General features: G+C 43.4%; 1 protein-coding gene across 1 annotated transcript in view; it reads left to right on the forward strand.

The window, feature by feature from the left end:
• The window catches only part of ABTB1 (ankyrin repeat and BTB domain containing 1), a 1,282,257-nt gene that overhangs the window by 1,209,945 nt on the left and 52,343 nt on the right, over positions 1-19,969 (forward strand). The window contains exon 11 of the mRNA XM_044078542.1: positions 5,067-5,267. Within this exon, the coding sequence (XP_043934477.1) occupies positions 5,067-5,267 (201 nt within the window). The remainder of the gene's footprint in view (positions 1-5,066; positions 5,268-19,969) is intronic.

Raw genomic sequence — 19,969 nt, forward strand, 5'->3', positions numbered from 1 at the left:
TGAAAGAAAAGAAAAAGGGGTGACAGGAAAGTGGTGAAAAAGGGGTCACAAAGAGGGTAAGACAGTAGGGAAACAAGCGTGGGATTTGCAGGAGGGATGTAGGTAAGGCCCATAGATGCCCATGTCTTTAGCAGCAACAGCTGTGCATTTCCATGTATTTTGGTGAGACATTTGAAACCTTCCACCCCTGAGAGAGGTGTCAGGACAACATTAATGTTTGTTGTAGAGCCAATTGTAATTAACACTTTCAATGTCAAGCGGACATGTGTGCGACATGGACAGCTATGTATGGGGCATAATTTTTGTGGGTACAGAGTGCCCTTTTTTTCAGGGAGAGTGGTATGTCAGGTGAAGGAAGTCGGTATAGCTGGGGAGGTAGGTTGGGTAGGTTAACAGACAAGACAGACAAGACGATACAGGGGCGTGTATGACACACGTGGGGGTTACACAATTGACGGGACGGAGGTTGGGATATCCGAGATGCATGAGCCCACAGATGGCAACAGTTGAACTGATATCCCCACCCATAGGCAGTTGCCACTGTTCCTTCACAGCCCAGGACGGGGCTGTGCTGGGGCTGTGTAGGCGGGCAACGGCCGGGCCGTTAGCTGTGCCACACGAGCCTCGAGCTGGCGTAGGGGCCCAAGAACGGAGTCTTGGATCTCCCTTCGCACCACAGACCGGACACCTTGGAGGGTAAGTGGACGAACTCCTCCGGCCACGCTTGCAGAGGGGGGACGGGCCCCATCCCCTGCAGCGCTTCCACCCGAAGGTGGCACAGGGCCACCGGAGGAGGGTCCGCCTGGGCACTAGTGCCAGGTGCAGTCGCCAGCTGAGGTGGGAGAGGTGGGTCCGCTGGGACCTGCCTTCCCAAGCGTTCTAGGTTTGTGAGTAGTTATGTTAGTTTGGGTTAGTGGCATATTATTCCATTCAGATTAGTTGTAACAGCATGCATTGGTATTCCCATTAAACAAACACCCAGATATTAACACCATTGAACAAGGGGCATATCAATATCACATGCATTATTTGAACGGAAATACACAATCAAACAACATGCAGGGTTGATTAATGGCAACAGGCCATCAGATTTGCAGGTATGAACAGGGCACATGCACGAACAGACATGCATATATTTTTGAAACAGACAAATGTCCATGGTTAATGAAATGTTCACATACCAATATTTATTGGGTGTTGTTATATGGAATTATAGGGTTGGGTGGAGATAGAAAGTGATGACACATTCATAAGTTACACATTGATATACATTTGTAATAGGTACACAATTAAGTTGAGGCTGATGTTTCAAAATGATTTTTATTTGACTGTCATGCTACACCTGTTACAAATACATCACTATCCTACTTATTTTTAATTTGATCAGATACATCATCCTGCTACACTTTGATGACAGGACAGCGGACAACTATGGATGTTTAGTCTGTCAGATAATCATTCATTCTATCTGCAAATTGTTTACTGTTATCACCATATACAGATTTTGGCCTTGACATTCCAGATTCAGACACACTGAAATCAGTTTGGGATGTTAATTTGTACTTCACACATGCATTTAGTTCTGTGGAAACACACTGGGGCTAATATATTCAGGGGTTATTACTACTTTATTTATTCATACATGACCCTTTCTGTCACTCTCACACATCCTGCAACTTCACAGTTCAGGTTGGTACTTCTAGGCTTTGTTCACATATTAGACCTGTGGTGATTCAAACACTTTCCAACAGCCTCACTTCTGTCATGATTCAGTATTTCAACAGGGGATAAATCACACATGTGACTACCTCAGATTCTGAAGCTGTACTCTGGAGACTACTGCAGGTTATACTACATTTAATTAATGGTGGGACATCTGTATTACAGCACTATTTATTTCTATAAATTATTTTTCCAGTCACACTTGCATACTGATGAACTTGTTGCAGCCATACCTGCAAACTTTCAATTCTTACTTGCACATTAGATTACTTTTAATCAATACACTGCAGTGTTCTGATACATGCTACACTATAATATTTATTTACAAGTACTAGATGGGGTTACTAACCTGCATGGTGGCGCAGCCGCGCCAGCCTACGGTCATGCGTCTCACGGTTCACAGAGCGGACACCTACAGCTGTAATACAAAGGAAGTAATATTGGACTACACATCTCCATGGTATCAGCTAGTTGAAATCCTTACATGCATGAGTAAAATGTAACTTACTCAGTAGTGGGGCGTTGGGCATATCCCGGGCCTCCTGGATCCATTGGGTCAACTGGTCTTGCTTACGCCGCTTCAGGTCCGCATGGTGGTGACGGACCTGCTCACCAGTGCGTGGAATGCCAGTAGCACTGGTCAGATCACGAGCCAACTGGTCCCATGCCTCCGCCCTGTACGCTCCCCATGAGACCTGGCCCTGCATGAGTTGGGCCTCGTGATGATGGACAAGGAGCCAGACCATGTATCTGGACTCCTCAACGCCCCAACGCTGTGCTCGAAAGCAACGTCCCTCACCTACTCCACTCATTCTGACTGCAGGTCTGTTACTACAATCGGTTATGGTGTGTATTCCCGCCTATGGGGCTTATATATGCCGCTTTTCCCGCACATTTCTCTGATTGGCCGTTTTGGAATTGTATCTACTTCACTGAAAATGCTTTATCATGCTCCATTCTGTATTTTATCCCATATATATGCTATTTCTGCATTTCTAGGTATTGCTGTCATGGCTTAGTGGTTTAGTACCTTGACTCTAGTGCATGGTATCCTGGGTTCGAATCTAACCACTGATTTTTAATTTTCCTGACAGAAATGAGTTGAGGACCTGTCAATCAAACATGCCATAAGCACTTTTAAGCACTTAAAAGCAGGTCTGCACTTGTTTGCGCGGAGCTAACGCATGTGCACTGGCAGTTAGCTTGTGGGAGCGGCGCGCAAAAGGTGTGCGCTGGGATAAACCTTAATTAGCTAGTGACACACATGTTAAGCTGAGCACAGCTAGTTGCAAACAGTTTCAGCCTATTAAACCGGTGCTTAGCAACAGGCATACAGTTTGCAGCTTTTTAAACACTACGCAGCTACGGGCACTGTGTGCTATTTTTATTATTGTGTTACTTCAATATATATGCTCCATTTCATTCCATTTTACAAAAGGGTATACTTTTACATTTGGACAATACTGTCAGGGGCTTGTTTAGTGCTTATTTACGACAAAAAAAAAGGTTGTGGTGTGGGCTCGAACCCTGCCTGCCTACTCTTAAGCCGGCAACTCTACCGCTAAGCTATTTCTTCTTGGCTTACTTTGCATATTTAGTTCTCATATCCTTTTCCACTGATTGCTAACTGCAGTTGCGCTAGTAGCACACCCGTGCACACGAGCGCACACAGTAGCACACATTTACGGGGGTTAAAAAAAATAAAACAGTTTTTATTTTCATTTTATAGCCTCTGTTCACTTTGTACACTGATGGTCTGTGGGGGAATGTGTTGTGTAGTGTGTTTGTTTACATTTCCATGGCCTCTCGTGGCTGTTTACTTTCAGCCATTCTACACTTACGGGGGCGTGTCCGCATGCAGAGCTTAGCCTACAGACATGCCCCCTACTCTCTTACACGGACCGTGTAAGAGTTACAGTGCGATTCAGCATGCCTCATGCACCTCATGCATATGCATGACATGCTGACATCACACCGTTTAACTGCAGCCTCCGTGTAAGAGTTATAACTCTTACACGGAGGCTTCCTGAATCTGGCCCATTATCTTAGATACAAGATGAGGTGAATTCATGTATCTGTACTCATAAAAAATTCATAACAGCATTTGCTATAAACGCAATATATTATATGCTGCTAAATGACATGGTCATTCATAAACTTATCGTAAAAGAATATTTCATAAATTATTTCATAAATTCAATGTTTTTAAAAACATCTTACATGGCACTGTGAACTTTCATAATCAATAGTCACTTATAAAAAATGCTATGGACATTTGTGTTTACCTTATGTTAAGAAAGTAATATTGTTCAGTACTATCTAATTACATACAATTTTTATAAAAAAGCAACATTATATTCAAACAAGCACTACAACAACATTTAAAGACCATGATAAAAATAAAATACGCATATTTATCTATGACTTAGGGACTCAAATGCAGGATGTAATAATATATGAGCATCATGGACTTTAATCCTATCTGATAATGACCGGTCTATTCTTAATAATGGGCTATGCACCACTGAGTGTATACCCAGTGATATCAATAATATAACCTAAACTATTCTAAAAATAAACCTAAATACTAAAATATAATCTATCAAACGTAATAATAACTAGAAAGCATAGTAAGAGTATTGATTCCCTTCTATCTGTAACAAAACATCACATGTAATAACAGGGATCACATACTCTACATGAACTCTAGTTCTATCTAATAGTAACTTGTCTATTCTATTTCTTTAGAAGTGGATCTTCTAAAAACATAGGAGCATATTTATTTTTCTGGTTATTAGCCACTGTTGTTGGATAGTGCATCTAGTAAACACCCTGCTTTTTTTTCCAGTAGAGATTAGTGTTTACGCACATTGGTGGCGTTCTCCAAGACCAGTTCATTGCTGTGTTAACAGACAAAAGTTGTGCATGGATCTAGGGCTAGATGTGTGTCACAGATCAGCATCTGACACCAGCATCTCCATGCTGTGATGGAAATTTTTTTTGTAGTCTTGCTGTCTGATGATAAAAGTTTCATTTGTATAACTATCTGTGACTGATGGTTCCTGGATTTCTTCTTCTCTGTGTAGTTCTTATAACTGACTTAGACTGACTTGGCTATTCTTACACTTTTGAACAAAAGGCATTTTTATAAATAATTGTGCATGTGTTGTATGACCACTGTGCAGCCAAACTTGTCTACACTTTACCATGTAATTTGTTGCCTCATGTGTCAGACTTGATTATTAATTTCACTTAGTGCTCACAAGTGATGGTATGGGAAGAGTGACATTCCACATTGTTGCCTTACTCAGTGATTTTTTTTGTTGTTGTTGTTTCTTTTGTAGCTCTCTCCAGAAAATGTGTATGACGTGCTTTGTGTGGCAGATATGTACTTATTACCAGGCTTAAAGAGGCTTTGTGGAAAAACTTTGGCACAGATGTTGGATGAAGATACAGTTGTTAACATCTGGAAGACTGCAAAGTTGTTCCAGCTTACAAGGCTTGAAGACCAGAGCACAGAGTACATGGCTAAAATAATAGAGAAGGTAAAGAGCAATGGTATGGGCTATGTAGGGCCTTAACTTGTGTTTGTTTGTGGGTTTAGTGAAAGGACAGACTTTTGAGCCACTTTTCGCAATCAAAACAACCACTAACAAACTAGTCTGAATTCCAGAAGTAGTTATGGCTGCAGAAATATTTACATAAAGGAAAACATAATGACATTTTCAACACTGGCTCCTGAAACACGTCAGTAGGGCTTGTTGCAATGCAAGTGACTGGAAAAGAGTTGAGTTTGTGATAGAGTACTGCAAAGTTGTTGGGGTGGGCCAAGAGCAAGACATCTAAATTCAGATTGTGCAGGCCGTGTGAGGATCCATCCTGCTGCAGCTTGTAGATTGTTTTTGCTTAGCCATAACACCTGTTGACTTGCTGGACTGACATCATAAGAGGTGATGCAGGATATGTAGTATTGTTGCAAGGGAAATTACATCACATAAATGGTGACATGGTCCAATAACTCCTGCCTCTCTTCACTGATCTTCCCTAATGCCGGCTGCAACAGGTGTCCAAGCTGCTGGTCAGACTTTGGTCTCCTGGGTCATATATAGGACTTTATCCCACTACATCCAATTGGGCTGGTGGTTGTAATTACGATGTAAATCGCAAGGTATATGCATCTCCAAACCAGGATAAGGGAATATCGTGAATTTCAAAAAAAAAAACTGGGCTATTTACTGTAAGCCAACCATAGTTTCTCTGTCATGATGAAAGAAATTGACGGTTATTATTACCTAGCCATATAGTTAAAAAAAATCTTCATTTATATGCTTGTATATACCAGCTTTTTTATGAAAGGCATAATGTACATGTAGTACAAGTTAGCAGTCAGCAGGAAAAAAGAAAAGAATCAAACTGAACGTGGTTCCATCTTGGGTATTCCTTCTCTACCACCCTGAAACTTGATGTGCATCAAACAAAAATTGCCTCTCATGAGGAGTATTCCAGATGGTCAGTGACATTCCTTTCCTTAGAGCAGGAAAGCTTGAAATGTCATCATGTTGTGTGACCCAAGACCCAAGATAGGGTGGAATGGTAAAGGCTGTGTAGTGTAAAAGGATAGAATTCTCGACCTGGAAGTATTATATTTAAAAAAATAAAGGCTCCCTTCCTTGTTAGTAGATGTATAGTTTACAGTCAGAGTAAGTGCTTGATTTCACAGAATATTAATGGACTTGTGCAGGTTTTTTCAGCCTTGTGCATTCATTTGGGGGTAATACATCCATGTTGTTCATATGAGGTATTCTGTCTATCCCAAAGTGTTTTACTTTGCATGCAGCTGTTAATTCCAGAGGAGTAAGTATTTTGAACTACATTTTAACCTTACTATGTATAACTTACTTTAGTTAGGACTCTTGCGGCACTAATGGGCATCTCTCCCTGACAGCAAGCATCACCCAGCCTTGTATGAGGTGCCACCTATGATTCTTGCTGCTTTCCTTTCAGAATCATTTGCTATGTTTTCATTGTAAAAGCAAAGACTAGACTATACCAGAAGTTTACATTTTTACTCTGTGAAAACAATAATTTAAAAGGTTGTTGAATTATTTAGGGTATATTAACATCCTTGGGTGACACAGTGATAGTGTGTAGCATTGTCACCTCACAGTAAGAGGTACTCTGGTTTGATTCTTGACTAGGGTGCCTTCTGTGCAGCATTTCCATGTCATCCCTGTATTCACATTGGTTTTCTCTGCATTCTGCAGTTTCCCCCCACATCCTAAAGAAATATGCATTAGGTAGATTGTCAACTCTTAATTGCCAGTAGGTGAGCATGTAATGTGTGTGTATATGATGTGAAAGAAAGGCCCTTCAATCTAATTCTGTTCCCTACTTACCCAGTAAATGCCATAGATGGATGCAGCTGTTTTGTGGGGTCTCTATAGGATTCAGATGCAAATAGAACATGAAAATAGATGGAATTGACATCTTCAGTTCCGTTTATGAATAAGTATGCCTGTCCGAGACAAATAGCCCCCAAAGGCATTTGTTTATAGTGTTGTTTTTGTCTTATTACTCTGCAAATGATAGCACTGCCAGTTCTGATTTTTCTCGGTAGTGAGGTTGAATTTACTTGTATTACAGGAGCAGCCACTACTGACTTCAGTCCACCTCACAAACTACAGCTACATTTTTTTTCTTTGGAGCCTAGCACCTCCAGGGAGGCACGTTTTAGCTCATTCTCTTGCTGAGAAAGATTCTACCTTTCCAGGTAGGAATACTATTCCAGCTCATAAAGGGTATGTTATGTCCCAGTGCATGGGAAATGAGCAGCTGGCAAGCAGTCATCATACTACAGCTGGTTCTGGAGCTAATCCAATCTTAGCTGGATGCTTTGCCTCCTTACATGCTGACATTTCTCTGTAGGCCACCTCATGATGTGTTCTTTAGCCTAGGAGCATCCCTATCCCTAAATTAGCAACTCTGCCACATCCCTGGCTTGGCCTTCTGCTCTTCGTGATCTCCTAGTCTTCACTGGGCAGCAGGTAATAGGCTATCTTCTATCAAACATATTACTGCATCCCTTCACTTAAAGACAGGTTGAGCAGACAAACTCTTATCAGTCCTGTCCTCTGACATGCAGCTCCTGCAAATTAAACTCTGGCCTTCTGACCTGTTATTCCTGTGTGTTAACAGAGATGGCTAAATGTAAAGAACTTAAAAGAAGTGTACAGGGTTTTCTTCATAAATGTCTATGAGACATGGAAGGCATCGATGGGTAAAGGGCAGAAAAAAGAGGAAGGAAAAATAGAAGTTTCTGCAGCATCTCGTGCAAGTGGAGTCATAACCTCAACTGCTTCTACAACTGTAATATATTCTATTATAAATAACAAGGAAACAAGTGATGTTCATCGTGTTACACTGCTGCAGTCATTACACTTGGGTTATCCTGCCGTCAGGCGGTCCCGCAGTCGATCAGAGTTCCAAAGTCTTGGTCCGGCATCAGTTGCTGTCACCTCCTGCCTGACGTCAGCTTGTGGGAAGCAAATGCCTCATAAGGATTTCCACTCCTATTGTATTCCATGCCTAGGCCCTGTCCACGACGTCACTGGTTGTCGGTTTTGCGCTAGGTTTAACAAGCGCACTATTAAACGTCGGTTTGATTTTGCCCAACATTATTTTGGTAGAAAATTCAATTACACCATGCCGTCAGAAATTCCGACGACCGCAATGCATAAAAAGCGCAAGGAGAAGGACAGGCATCCGAGGCCCAAAACGGAAATTTCTGTACAAAAGCCCTGTTGCTGACCCTGAAACTATTTCTCAGGGACTCAAAGGGATTAAGGCCTCATCAGCAAAAAACCCAGTTCCCTCTGACAGAGGTTCCAGAGCATTAGACAGTTGGGGAAAGAAGGTATATACGTCTGCAACTTTAGCAATGAGAGCCTTGAATTGTCAGTTTCACATGCTAAAATATCAGCAATTTTTGATGTCTCAGTTGAAAAAAAAGATGCTTCCAGATTCAGACCCTCCTAACTTAAAAGAATTGCAGGATTTATTGCATGCAGCTGAACAAGTAGGAAGACATACTTTGCAATGTGGGTTTGATTCCTTAGAGGCCTCTTTTAGAGCAGCAGTTACAGGCTCTGTCATTAGAAGGCATGCTTGGTTAAAAGAACATACATTACCAGATCATGTTAAGGTCAAATTATTGGATGCACCTTTGCAGCGGGATGTGCTGTTTGGAGTTAAGGCAGAGGAGGTATTAAAGAAAATGGAGGATAAGGCAAAATCTCTATGCAAACGGTGAAAGATTTCTTACAGGTTCAGCCTCCTCGTTTTAGCAGAAATTGGCCAACAAAGAATTGGTCCTTTCCAGTCACAGATAGACCTCAAAGGGGCAGATACAGACATCCAGGAGGTAGAGGCCAGACACAAGGCCCTTACAGGCCTCAACAATGGGGCACACCAGGCCAAAAAGAAGGGGAAGACATGCCTCAACCTTATAAAAAACAGCCTCAATGACTTTCCACTACAGCTGCCAAACAGCTCTCTCTTGGCAGCCCCCTTAGGATGAAAACTGGCACTTTTCTATCACAGCTGGCATTGCATCACCAAAGACAAATGGGTTCTCAACATTGTATCTCAAGGTTACAGGTTCCATTTCCACACCTTTCCAAGGCTAAAAGGAATGCCAGATCTGCCACCAAATCAATGGGCAGAGGCTCAAAAACAAATTACAGCACTCATGGACATGAGAGCTATTCAAAAGGTACCTCCACAGGAACAAGGACAAGGATTTTACTCAAGACTCTTTCTGGTTCCCAGAAAGGACAAAGCCTGGAGACCCATTCTGGACCTTTCTACACTAAACACTTACCTGGATGTTCCGAAATTCAAGATGTTGACACTACAGCAGCTTCTTCCCATGCTGGGCAAGAAAGCTTGGCACGTGACTTTGGACCTCAAAGAGGCATACCTGCATGTCCCTATCAGACAAAACTGCAGAAGATACGTCAGATTTCTTGCTGGTTCAATGCATTATCAATTCTCTGCACTGCCTTTTGGCTTATCTACCGCGCCCAGGGTCTTCACAAAGTGCCTGGCACCAGTAATTGCATTTTGCAGGCAAAAAGGAATTCAAATTTATCCATACCTGGACGACTGCCTGATTCAAGCAGAGAGCAAGGACATTCTAGTAAAGCATCTGGCGTACGTAAAAAAGTTATTAAGTTGCCTGGGGTACACAGTAAACGAAAAGAAATCAAAACTAGTGCCCTCACAACAGATAATATTCCTGGGTGCCAGCTTGAACACAACGACCCAGATGGCTTATCTCATGCCAGACAAGCAAGGACAACTGACTCAATATTTTCAATTAATGGCAACAAAGACCCAACTCCCTGCAAGAAAAATTCTGCAGGCCTTGGGCTACATGGCATCTTGCATACTACTAATTCCATATGCCAGACTGCATATGAGGAAACTACAATGGTACCTAAAGAGTGTATGGTCTTAACACTGTCAAAGTTTAGAAACAGTTATGCCACTAATTCCTTGCCTACAACAGGAGTTTCGATGGTGGGCACAAGCTTGTTACCTCAACAAGGGACAGCCTTTCACTCAACCCACAGCCAGGCAGACACTGACAACAGATGCTTCAGATTATGCCTGGGGAGCACACATGGCAGGAAAATGTATCCAGGGCGAGTGGCCCACAGAGCAAAGACATCTCCACATCAATCAAAAAGAGATGCTAGCTGTACAAAATGCTATTATAGCTTTCAAGGACCTACTGCATCCAGGACAATTACTATTAAAGACAGACAACACCACAATTATGTGGTACATAAACAAGCAAGGGGGCACACACTCCTACCCCCTCTGCAGACAAGCCATGACCTTGTGGAACACAGCTCTAAACTACCAAGTTAATCTGCAAGCACAATTCCTGCCAGGAGAGAAAAACACACTGGCAGATGACCTAAGCAGAAACATTATGGACCCACACGACAAATGACCTAAGCAGAAACATTATGGACCCACACGAATGGGAACTGAACCCACAAATATTCAGAATGGTGACACAAAAATGGTGGAGCCCAGACATAGATCTGTTTGCTACCCCAGAGAACTGCCAATTACAGAAATTCTGCACAAGGAGCTACCATCCACAAGCATGGAAAGTGGATGCCCTCTCATTCAGCTGGAAAAAACTACAAGTATACGCTTTCCCCCCTTTACCTCTCCTTCCAAAGGTACTCATAAAAGCCAGGCAGGAAGAGCCAAAAATGATCCTGATTGCACCAGACTGGCCACACCAGCACTGGTACCCAATCTTAAAGAACTTAACACAAGAACCACCCTGGATTTTACCACAAATTCCACAGTTGCTGACTCAGCACAACAATCAGATACTTCACAGCCAGCTAAAGACCTTAAATCTAGCGGCATGGAAAATTCCTTAGTCAAGCAAGCAATGCCTCTCTCCAAAGCTGTTATGGATTTCATTCTGGAGGCCAGAAGGCCTAGCACCAGGAAAGCATACTCAGACAAATGGAAGAGATTCTGTGCCTGGAACCAAGCACATAGCCTTGACCCTCTAGTCCCAAACATTCCTCAGATACTGCAATACTTAACTGAGATGCTGGACAAGGGCCTCTCTTTTTCATCCATCAAGATCCACGCCTCAGCTATCTCGGCTCATTACAAAACGGATCCACCAATTTTTTCTAATCCTTTGCTCAAACAATACCTCAGAGGGGCTAAAAACATAAGACCGCCCCGTAGAGCACCAACACCTACTTGGGACCTGAATTTTGTTTTGGAAAAATTAACGTTACCTTCTTTTGAGCCAGCTAACACAGCAGAATTAAAATATATCTCTTGGAAAACTGCTCTGCTACTGGCAATAACATCAGCACGAAGAGTTTCAGAATTACAGGCACTAATGGCCGTGGAACCTTTCCTCATCTTCCACCAGGACAGGGTGTCTTTAAGAACCAACCCTACATTTATGCCAAAGGTGGTATCAAGTGCGGCTCTAAACCAAACTATTCACTTGCCAACTTTTTATCCAAAACCACAGAACAAAGGGGAGAGACTACTGCATTCTTTGGACATTCACAGACAGTTATGCTTCTACTTGGCAAAACCAAAGCTTTCAGAAAATCTGAACAATTATTGGTAGCATACGCTGCAGGAGCACAGGGAAAAGCCATTTCAAAGTAGACTATTTCAAAATGGATAGGACACTGTATATGTTTCTGCTATACCCATCATGGAAAACCTGTACCTAGCAGCATTAGATCTCACTCCACCAGGGCAACAGCCACTTCAACTGCCTACCTCAGAGGAGTGCCTACCAAGGATATTTTGGAAGCAGCAACATGGAGTTCTGTGCATACCTTCACCAAACATTACCTTTTGCCTTTATACTCCAAATCCAGAGCTGGCTTCGCCACTGCTGTACTGCAGGGCCTTGTAGCCACCCCTAATGCCTTATAGATCCAGCCTCCCTACCTCAGCTTTGGGATTCCACCCAAGTGTAATGACTGCAGCAATGTAACACGATGAACATAGTACAGTTTTGTACCTACCATAAATGTAGATGTTCGAGTGTACACTGCTGCAGTCCAGGTTACCCTCCCTCCTTCCCCTCTTACTTTCTGGTATTTACCTAGGGCATATACCCTTTATTACCTATGGGGAGTATTTGCTGGTAACTAAAAATGGTTGTTTGCTTTTCTTTGGTATTTTTTACTAGCAATATGTATTGCCTACCTATTTGGGGGCACCTGACATCTGGGGCAAGAAAAACTGAAGAAAATGGCGTCGGCTGCATCTTATATACCCCTGTCACACTGACGTCAGGGAGGAGGTAACAGCAACCGACGCCGGACCAAGACTTTGGAACTCTGGCCGACTACGGGACTGCCTGACGGTAGGATAACCCAAGTGTAATGACTGCAGCAGTGTTTACACTCGAACATCTACATTTATGGCAGGTAGAAAACTGTACTTTATTTTTATCAGTTTCTGAGGAGAAAATGATTAAACCATCATCACTACTGAAGGTTCAGGAGGGCCCTTGAATTTGAATTTGAATGAAGTACTCACTTTCATGATGTCATTTTTTTCCCTAAACTGGCGCATGTCATCAGAAGAGGAGAAAACATCTGAAGAAATAATCTTGCTTAATTTTCTCACTGGATATCTGTGGGTTAATGTAAGGGGACCCAATTCCAAAATACTTGCTCTCAGTGTAAGTGACAACTTACACTGAGAGCAGCTGTTTTGCAATCTGGAATTAGATTACTGAGAATTCACCTCTGTCTTGCCAGACATTCATTGTTGCATGGACAGACACAAGCACTGAGGTAGGTCTAAACCCTCACATTAAATTACTGCTAGATTCCAAAGAATGAGTTTAATGCAGTACACGAAAGAGTTGTATTCACAGATCTCAGAGTGTACTCCATAGGCCATTTAAGGCCATCAAAGATCCTTTTCTAGGCATCAATAAGGTGGTCGAAAGATGTGGTTCAAGAAATCTGAGATTCCTTTCCAGGACATGTGGAGGAACTTCTCCCAGGGGCAGAGGGAGGAACTCCAGTGGTCGATGATGCTCCCACAGCAGAGGTGGTCAACAAAACCAGGGGTCCAGAGATTTTCTTTCTTTGACAGACTGTACCAGCACTCCTGAAAGGAGGTCTGGTTGCCCACCTCTGGAGGCAGTTGGGGGCATTTTATCCCCTGCACCAGAGAGCTTGGCTAGACATAACAAAAGATACTTTGATGCAGAGGATTATTTCCGGAGGTTATATAATACCCTTTTCCCTTCCACCTCCAATCTCAAGGAAAATCCCTGATGTTCCGCCCAGTCAGAAGGAAGAAGCAACATTTCAGATACAAAGGCACTAGAAAAAAGAGTCATCCAAGAGGTCCCGCCACACCAGTTAGAATCCAGAGCTTACTCAAGATTCTTTTTAGTTCCAAAGAAAACAGGGGACTGGAGACCAGTTTTAGATCTCAACAACTTGAACAAGTAATTTCAGCACACCAAGTTTCTGATGGTCACGGTTCAGTCCTTTCTTTCTTTTCTGGGCAAGGACAACTGGATGTACTCAGTAGACCTTCAGAATACATACTATCATACAAAGATGAACAGATGATCCAGAAAGTACTTACATTTCTAGCAGGGAGCCAGTTATTACCAATTCAGAGTTCTGCCATTTGGTCTCACCACAGCCCCAGGGTGTTCACCAAATGTATGGCAGTAGTAGCAGCTCACTTGAGACTGCAAGGGCAAAAGATCAGGTTCTCCAGACGTGTTCTCATCTGGGAATAGCCGTAAACTGTGACAAGCATAGCTGGAACCAATTCAGAATTTGGAATTCATAGGAGCACTGTTCAACACAAACTCAGTGATAGCTTCACTGCCTCCCTCAAGTGTTCAGGCTGTAAGATCATAGGTCAGAAAAATAATCTGCAGTACCACAGTACCAAGATTTCAGCCCACTTGGTCCTTCAAGCTTTAGGATCAGTGTCAGCAGCATTAACACTAGTACCTTTAACTATATTTTACATGAGATTTCTACAGTGGATGCTAGCAACACAATGGTCAATACTTTACCAACCCATGTCAGCTCTGATACGAATCACTCAGATATGCAAGAGATATCTCAGGTGGTGGACTCAGTCAGATCAGGTTCTACAAAACCATCCATTCATTCCCCCTCAGCCCAAGGCCATAGTGACCACGGATGCATCCCAGTTGAGGTGGGGGGGGGGTATTTTCTGGGGAAAACAGTCCAAGGCACTTGGTCCCCCGAAAAGGCCAACTTGCATGTCAGTGTCCTAGAGATGCGAGCAGTGCTTTTAGAGTTGCAGGCCTTTCAAGATGCTTTCCCTTTGGGGACAGTTGCAGTTCAGATGGACAATATGTCAGTAGTTTGGTACATCAGCAAATAAGGAGGAGACCAGATCCTACTCCTTGTGTTGAGAAGTGCTCAGTGTGTGATAATGGGTGATTTCTCATAGCAATACCCATTCCATGGAAGTCCAATGTGATAGTAGACAAACTGAGCAGATGCATTCTTCTACCTCATGGGTGGTCTCTCAACAAGAATGTGACGGAAATTATTTTTCGTCGCTGGGGCCAGCCTTGCTGTGATCTTTTTGCTTCTTCCCTAAACAATAAATGCAACAGCTACTTTGCCCTAATCACCCTACAGGGATAATCACCGAGGGGTGCTCTGCTTCATGATTGGCCCCTGGTTTACTTTATGCCTATCCACCAATCCCATTAATTTTGAAATTCCTACAGAAAGCTGCCGTGTTGAAGAGCAAAGTCATCCTCATTGCACCTTACTGGCCTTGACAGATTTGGTTCCCCTTCCTTGGGCCTCACTTACTTCACCAACCTTGGATTCTGGGTCCGACCTCTGACCTTCTGTCTCACTCAACAGGCATGATCCATCCAGACATATCAAACCTCAGGCTGACGGCCTAGCTTCTCCGATTCCATCAGTAGCCAGACAAGTTATGCGCTGTTCGCCTGTCCGACATACTTTTATCTTTCCATAAACCTTCAACACATAAACTCTATTCCAGTAAATGGAAAAGATTTGTGTACTGGGCACGTCAGAATTCGGATGAACCTTTTTCAGTTCTGATGCACAACATCTTTGAGTTTTTGGCCCTACTTTTTAAACAAGGGGCTAGTTCCTAAACCATAAGTTCAGGTAGCAGCTATATCAAACTTTCACACTGGATTTAAGGGTTCCTCAGTAAGTCTCTCATAAGTTGTGCAGAGCGAGGCACTGTACATTTAAGACCTCCTTTTAAGGACCCTACTTCTCCATGGGACCTCAGTCTGGTACTGCAGGCACTTATACATTCCCTCTTTGAACCAGCAGCTAAATGTGACCTTAAATATCATTCTTGGAAAACATTTTTTCCAGTAGCCATTACATCTGCTAGATGTATTTCAGAAATTCAGGCATTGTCTTCAAAACCTCCATACTTGATCTTTCACAAGGATAGAGTTATATTGTGAACTAAAGCATCCTTTTTCCTCAAAGTGGTATCAGAATCCAGAATCAATCAGTTCATTAATTTGGCAGTATTCTTCCCCAAATTTGCTAACAAAGGTGAATACATTTTACACGTATTGGATGTTCACAGACAATTATGTTTTTACCTGCATAGGACAAAAGACATAAGAAAAACAGGTCAGTTGTTTGATGTTCATCGTGTTACCCTGCTGCAGTCATCACACTTGGATTATCCTGTCGTCAAGTGGTCCCGCAGTCGGCCGGAATTCCAAAGTCTTGGTCCAGCGTCGGTTGCTGTTGCTTCTTCCCTGACATCAGTGCGCCAGGGGTATATATAATGCATCCGACACCATTTTCTTCAGTCTTTCTTGCCGCGTGGTGCCCGAAGCAGAAGCAGTTCGCAAGTGCCGGTCGGCCGACTCCTGAGATTTTCGAAGTCGAATTTCAGATACGAAGTCTTCAATAAAGCTAAGTACCCCGTTGGGGAAACTTTTCTTGCCTCAGACCGATGTCAGAAAAAGTTAACAATTGTATTTCTTGTGGGAAGCAAATACCTCATAAGGATTTTCATTCTTACTGCATACCTTGCCTAGGCCCAGACCACAATGTCACTGGTTGTCATTTTTGTGCTAGGTTTAATAAGCGTACTATAAAAAGACGCTTTGATTTCGCACAACACTACTTCGGTAGAAAATTTAATTACACTCTGCCGTCGGAGCAACCAACTACCGGCGTGCACAAAAAACGTAGTGATAAGGACAGGCAGCCTAGACCCAAGCCAGACTCCGAGGCCTCGGCTGGTCAGGTCTCCGGTTCACCGGTCTTCAGTGAGGCTCCGACGCAGCCCCTGACTACCGCAGATCTGGAACCCGAGACTGCTTCGGAGCTTTTGGCGGAGAGTGCTAGGCCGACGCAGCCATTTTGCTTAGCCCCTACCGATGACACTGCTGATAAAGATGTCGGTGCTGCAGAAACACCTTCGGTTTCTGAAGGCGTCTTCAGACCGACGACGCTCACCATAAAAACGTATCCTAAGACTAAGACTCCTATTAAACCTAAAAAGACTGCACTTCAGTCTCCTGTTGAAGACCCCATGCCTAAGAAACAGATGCTCAAAATGGCTGAAGATTTGATCTCTTTAATCAGGGGTTCCCAACCCCCACCTGACAAAAGGCCTAGACAAGAGGAGATTATGCCTCCTCTGAACAAGTGTCTATTTCCTCAGGCTCCTCTGAGGACCAAGATTACTCCTTCTCCCCTTATGAAGATTCTGATGCTGAGGATTCTATTCCCTCAGCTTCTCCTCCTGAAGACTACTCCTTTGGGGAAACTTTACACACTATGAGGGAACATTTTCACTGGGAAGGTCAGGACTACTCTGACTCAAAGAAAAGGCTCAGAGAGTTTCTTTTACTCCCCCAGCACAGACCACTTGCCATCCCCCCAGTTTTAAACATTGTGGATGATGTTTACTTAGAATCCAGTTTGAACCCAGATTCTCTGCCTCCTGCTCCAGCAAAACCTGACAGATACTATAGAGTGCCTGATTCCCACAAATTCCTTTATAAAAGCCCTGTTGCTGATCCAGAGACTATCTCCCAGGGTCCCAAAGGGGCCAAGGCTTCTATGGCAAAAAATCCTGTACCCTCTGAAAGGGATTCCAAAGCACTAGACAGGTGGGGGAAAAAGGTTTACACCTCAGCCACTCTAGCTATGAGGGCACTAAATTGCCAATTTCACATGCTAAAATATCAGCAATTTCTAATGTCTCAGTTAAAACAAAAAATGAGCACACTCCCTCAACAGTCTGAATTGAAAGAAATGCAGGATTTGTTGCATGCAACTGAACAGGTGGGCAAACATACTCTACAATGTGGGTTTGATTCTTTGGAGGCTTCCTGCAGAACAGCTGTCACTGGGTCTGTTATACGTAGGCATGCTTGGTTAAAGGAACAAACTCTGCCTGATCATGTTAAAGCAAAGCTTCTAGATGCTCCCTTACAGCAGGATGTTCTTTTTGGAGTTAAAGCAGATGAAGTCTTAAAGAAAATGGAGGATAAGGCAAAGTCTATGCAGACAGTCAAAGGTTTTCTACAGGTACAGCCCCCTCGCTTCAGCAGAAATTGGCCAACAAAAAATTGGTCCTTTCCAGCTACTGACAGACCACAGAGGGGTAAATACAGACGTCCAAGAGGCAGAGGACAACCACAAGCCCAGTACAAACCTCGACAGTGGGGCATTGCAACACAGAAGGGAAGAGAAGACAGGTCCCAAACTACCAGAAGGCAAACTCAATGACTTACACCTCATCTGGCCAAGCAACACTCTCTTTGCAGCCCCCTTGGGAGGAAAACTCACACTTTTTTCAGACAACTGGCACATTGTCACAAAGGACAAATGGGTCCTAGACATTATTTCACGAGGATACAGATTCCATTTTCACACCTTGCCAATGAAAAGAGGAATGCCAAACCTGCCACAAAATCAATGGGCAGAGGCACAAAAACAAATTACAGCTCTCATGGACATGAGAGCCATTCAACTGGTACCTACTCCAGAGCAAGGCCAAGGATTTTACTCAAGACTCTTTCTAGTTCCCAGAAAGGACAATGCCTGGAGACCAATTCTGGACCTTTCAGTTCTAAACACCTTCTTACAAGTACCCAAATTCAAGATGCTAACACTACAGCAGCTTCTCCCCATGTTGAGCAAGAAAGCATGGCTAGTAACGTTGGACCTCAAGGAGGTATACCTGCATGTCCCTATCAGACAAAGTTGCAGAAGATACTTCCGTTTCATTGCAGGTTCAACCCATTACCAATTCTCTGCACTGCCCTTTGGCTTATCTACTGCGCCCAGGGTCTTCACAATATGCCTGGCACCAGTAATTGCATACTGCAGACAAAGAGGAATTCAAATATACCCATACCTGGACGACTGCCTCACCAAAGCAGAAAGCAAGGGCACCCTCTTATAACATGTGGCTTTTGTAAAACATCTTCTAAGTTGCCTGGGGTACACAGTAAACGAAAAGAAATCAAAGCTAGTACCCTCACAAAATATGACATTCCTGGGTGCCAGCTTGAATGCAACGGCCCAGAAGGCTTATCTGACGCCAGACAAACAACTACAACTGACTCAACATTTCAAAACAATGGCAACAAAGACCCAGCTACCTGCAAGAAAAATTCTGCAGGCCTTGGGCTTCATGGCATCTTGCATACTACTAATACCATTTGCAAAGCTGCATATGAGGAAATTACAGTGGAACCTAAAAAGCGTATGGTCTCAACACAGCCACAGCTTGGACACAATGATATCTCTCATTCCCTGCCTACAACAGGAGTTTCTATGGTGGTCACAGGCATGTCACCTCAACAAGGGTTAGCCTTTCACCTTGCCCCCAGCCAGGTAAACTATGACAACAGATGCATCGGACTATGCCTGGGGGGCACATATGGCAGGACAGTGCGTTCAAGGCGTATGGACTGCAGGTCAAAGGAATCTGCACATCAATCAAAAAGAGATGCTAGCTGTACAGAATGCTCTGACAGCCCTCAAGAATCTATTACATCCAGGACAACTTACAATAAGGACGGACAACACCACAGTAATGTGGTACATAAACAAACAAGGGGGTACACACTCTTACCCTCTATGCAGACAAGCAATGACCTTGTGGAACACAGCTCTGGCTTATCAAGTTCAGTTACAAGCTCAATTCCTGCCAGGAAAAAAGAACACATTGGCAGACTTCCTCAGCAGAAACATCATGGATCCCCACAAGTGGAAAATGGATCCACAAGTATTTGCAATGATAACTCAAAAATGGGGCCTTCCAGACATAGACCTGTTTGCCAGTCCTCAAAACTATCAACTAACAAAATTTTGTACAAGGACACTTCACCATCAAGCTTGGAAAGTGGACGCACTCTCATTCAGTTGGAAAAACCTGACAGTATATGCCTTCCCTCCATTGCCTCTCCTCACAAAGGTGCTTCTGAAAGTCAGAAAGGAGAGACCACGACTGATACTCATAGCCCCAGACTGGCCATGCCAGCACTGGTACCCACTGTTGAGGAATATGGTCCAGGGCCCACCTTGGATTTTACCACAAATTGCCCATTTGCTCACACAGCAAAACAATCAGATTCTTCACAGCCAGCTCAAAACCTTAAATCTGGCTGCAT

Source organism: Protopterus annectens, chromosome 7.part1 (genome assembly GCF_019279795.1).
Source record: "Protopterus annectens isolate FY-2018-M chromosome 7.part1, PAN1.0, whole genome shotgun sequence".
NCBI classification, from domain to species: domain Eukaryota; kingdom Metazoa; phylum Chordata; order Ceratodontiformes; family Protopteridae; genus Protopterus; species Protopterus annectens.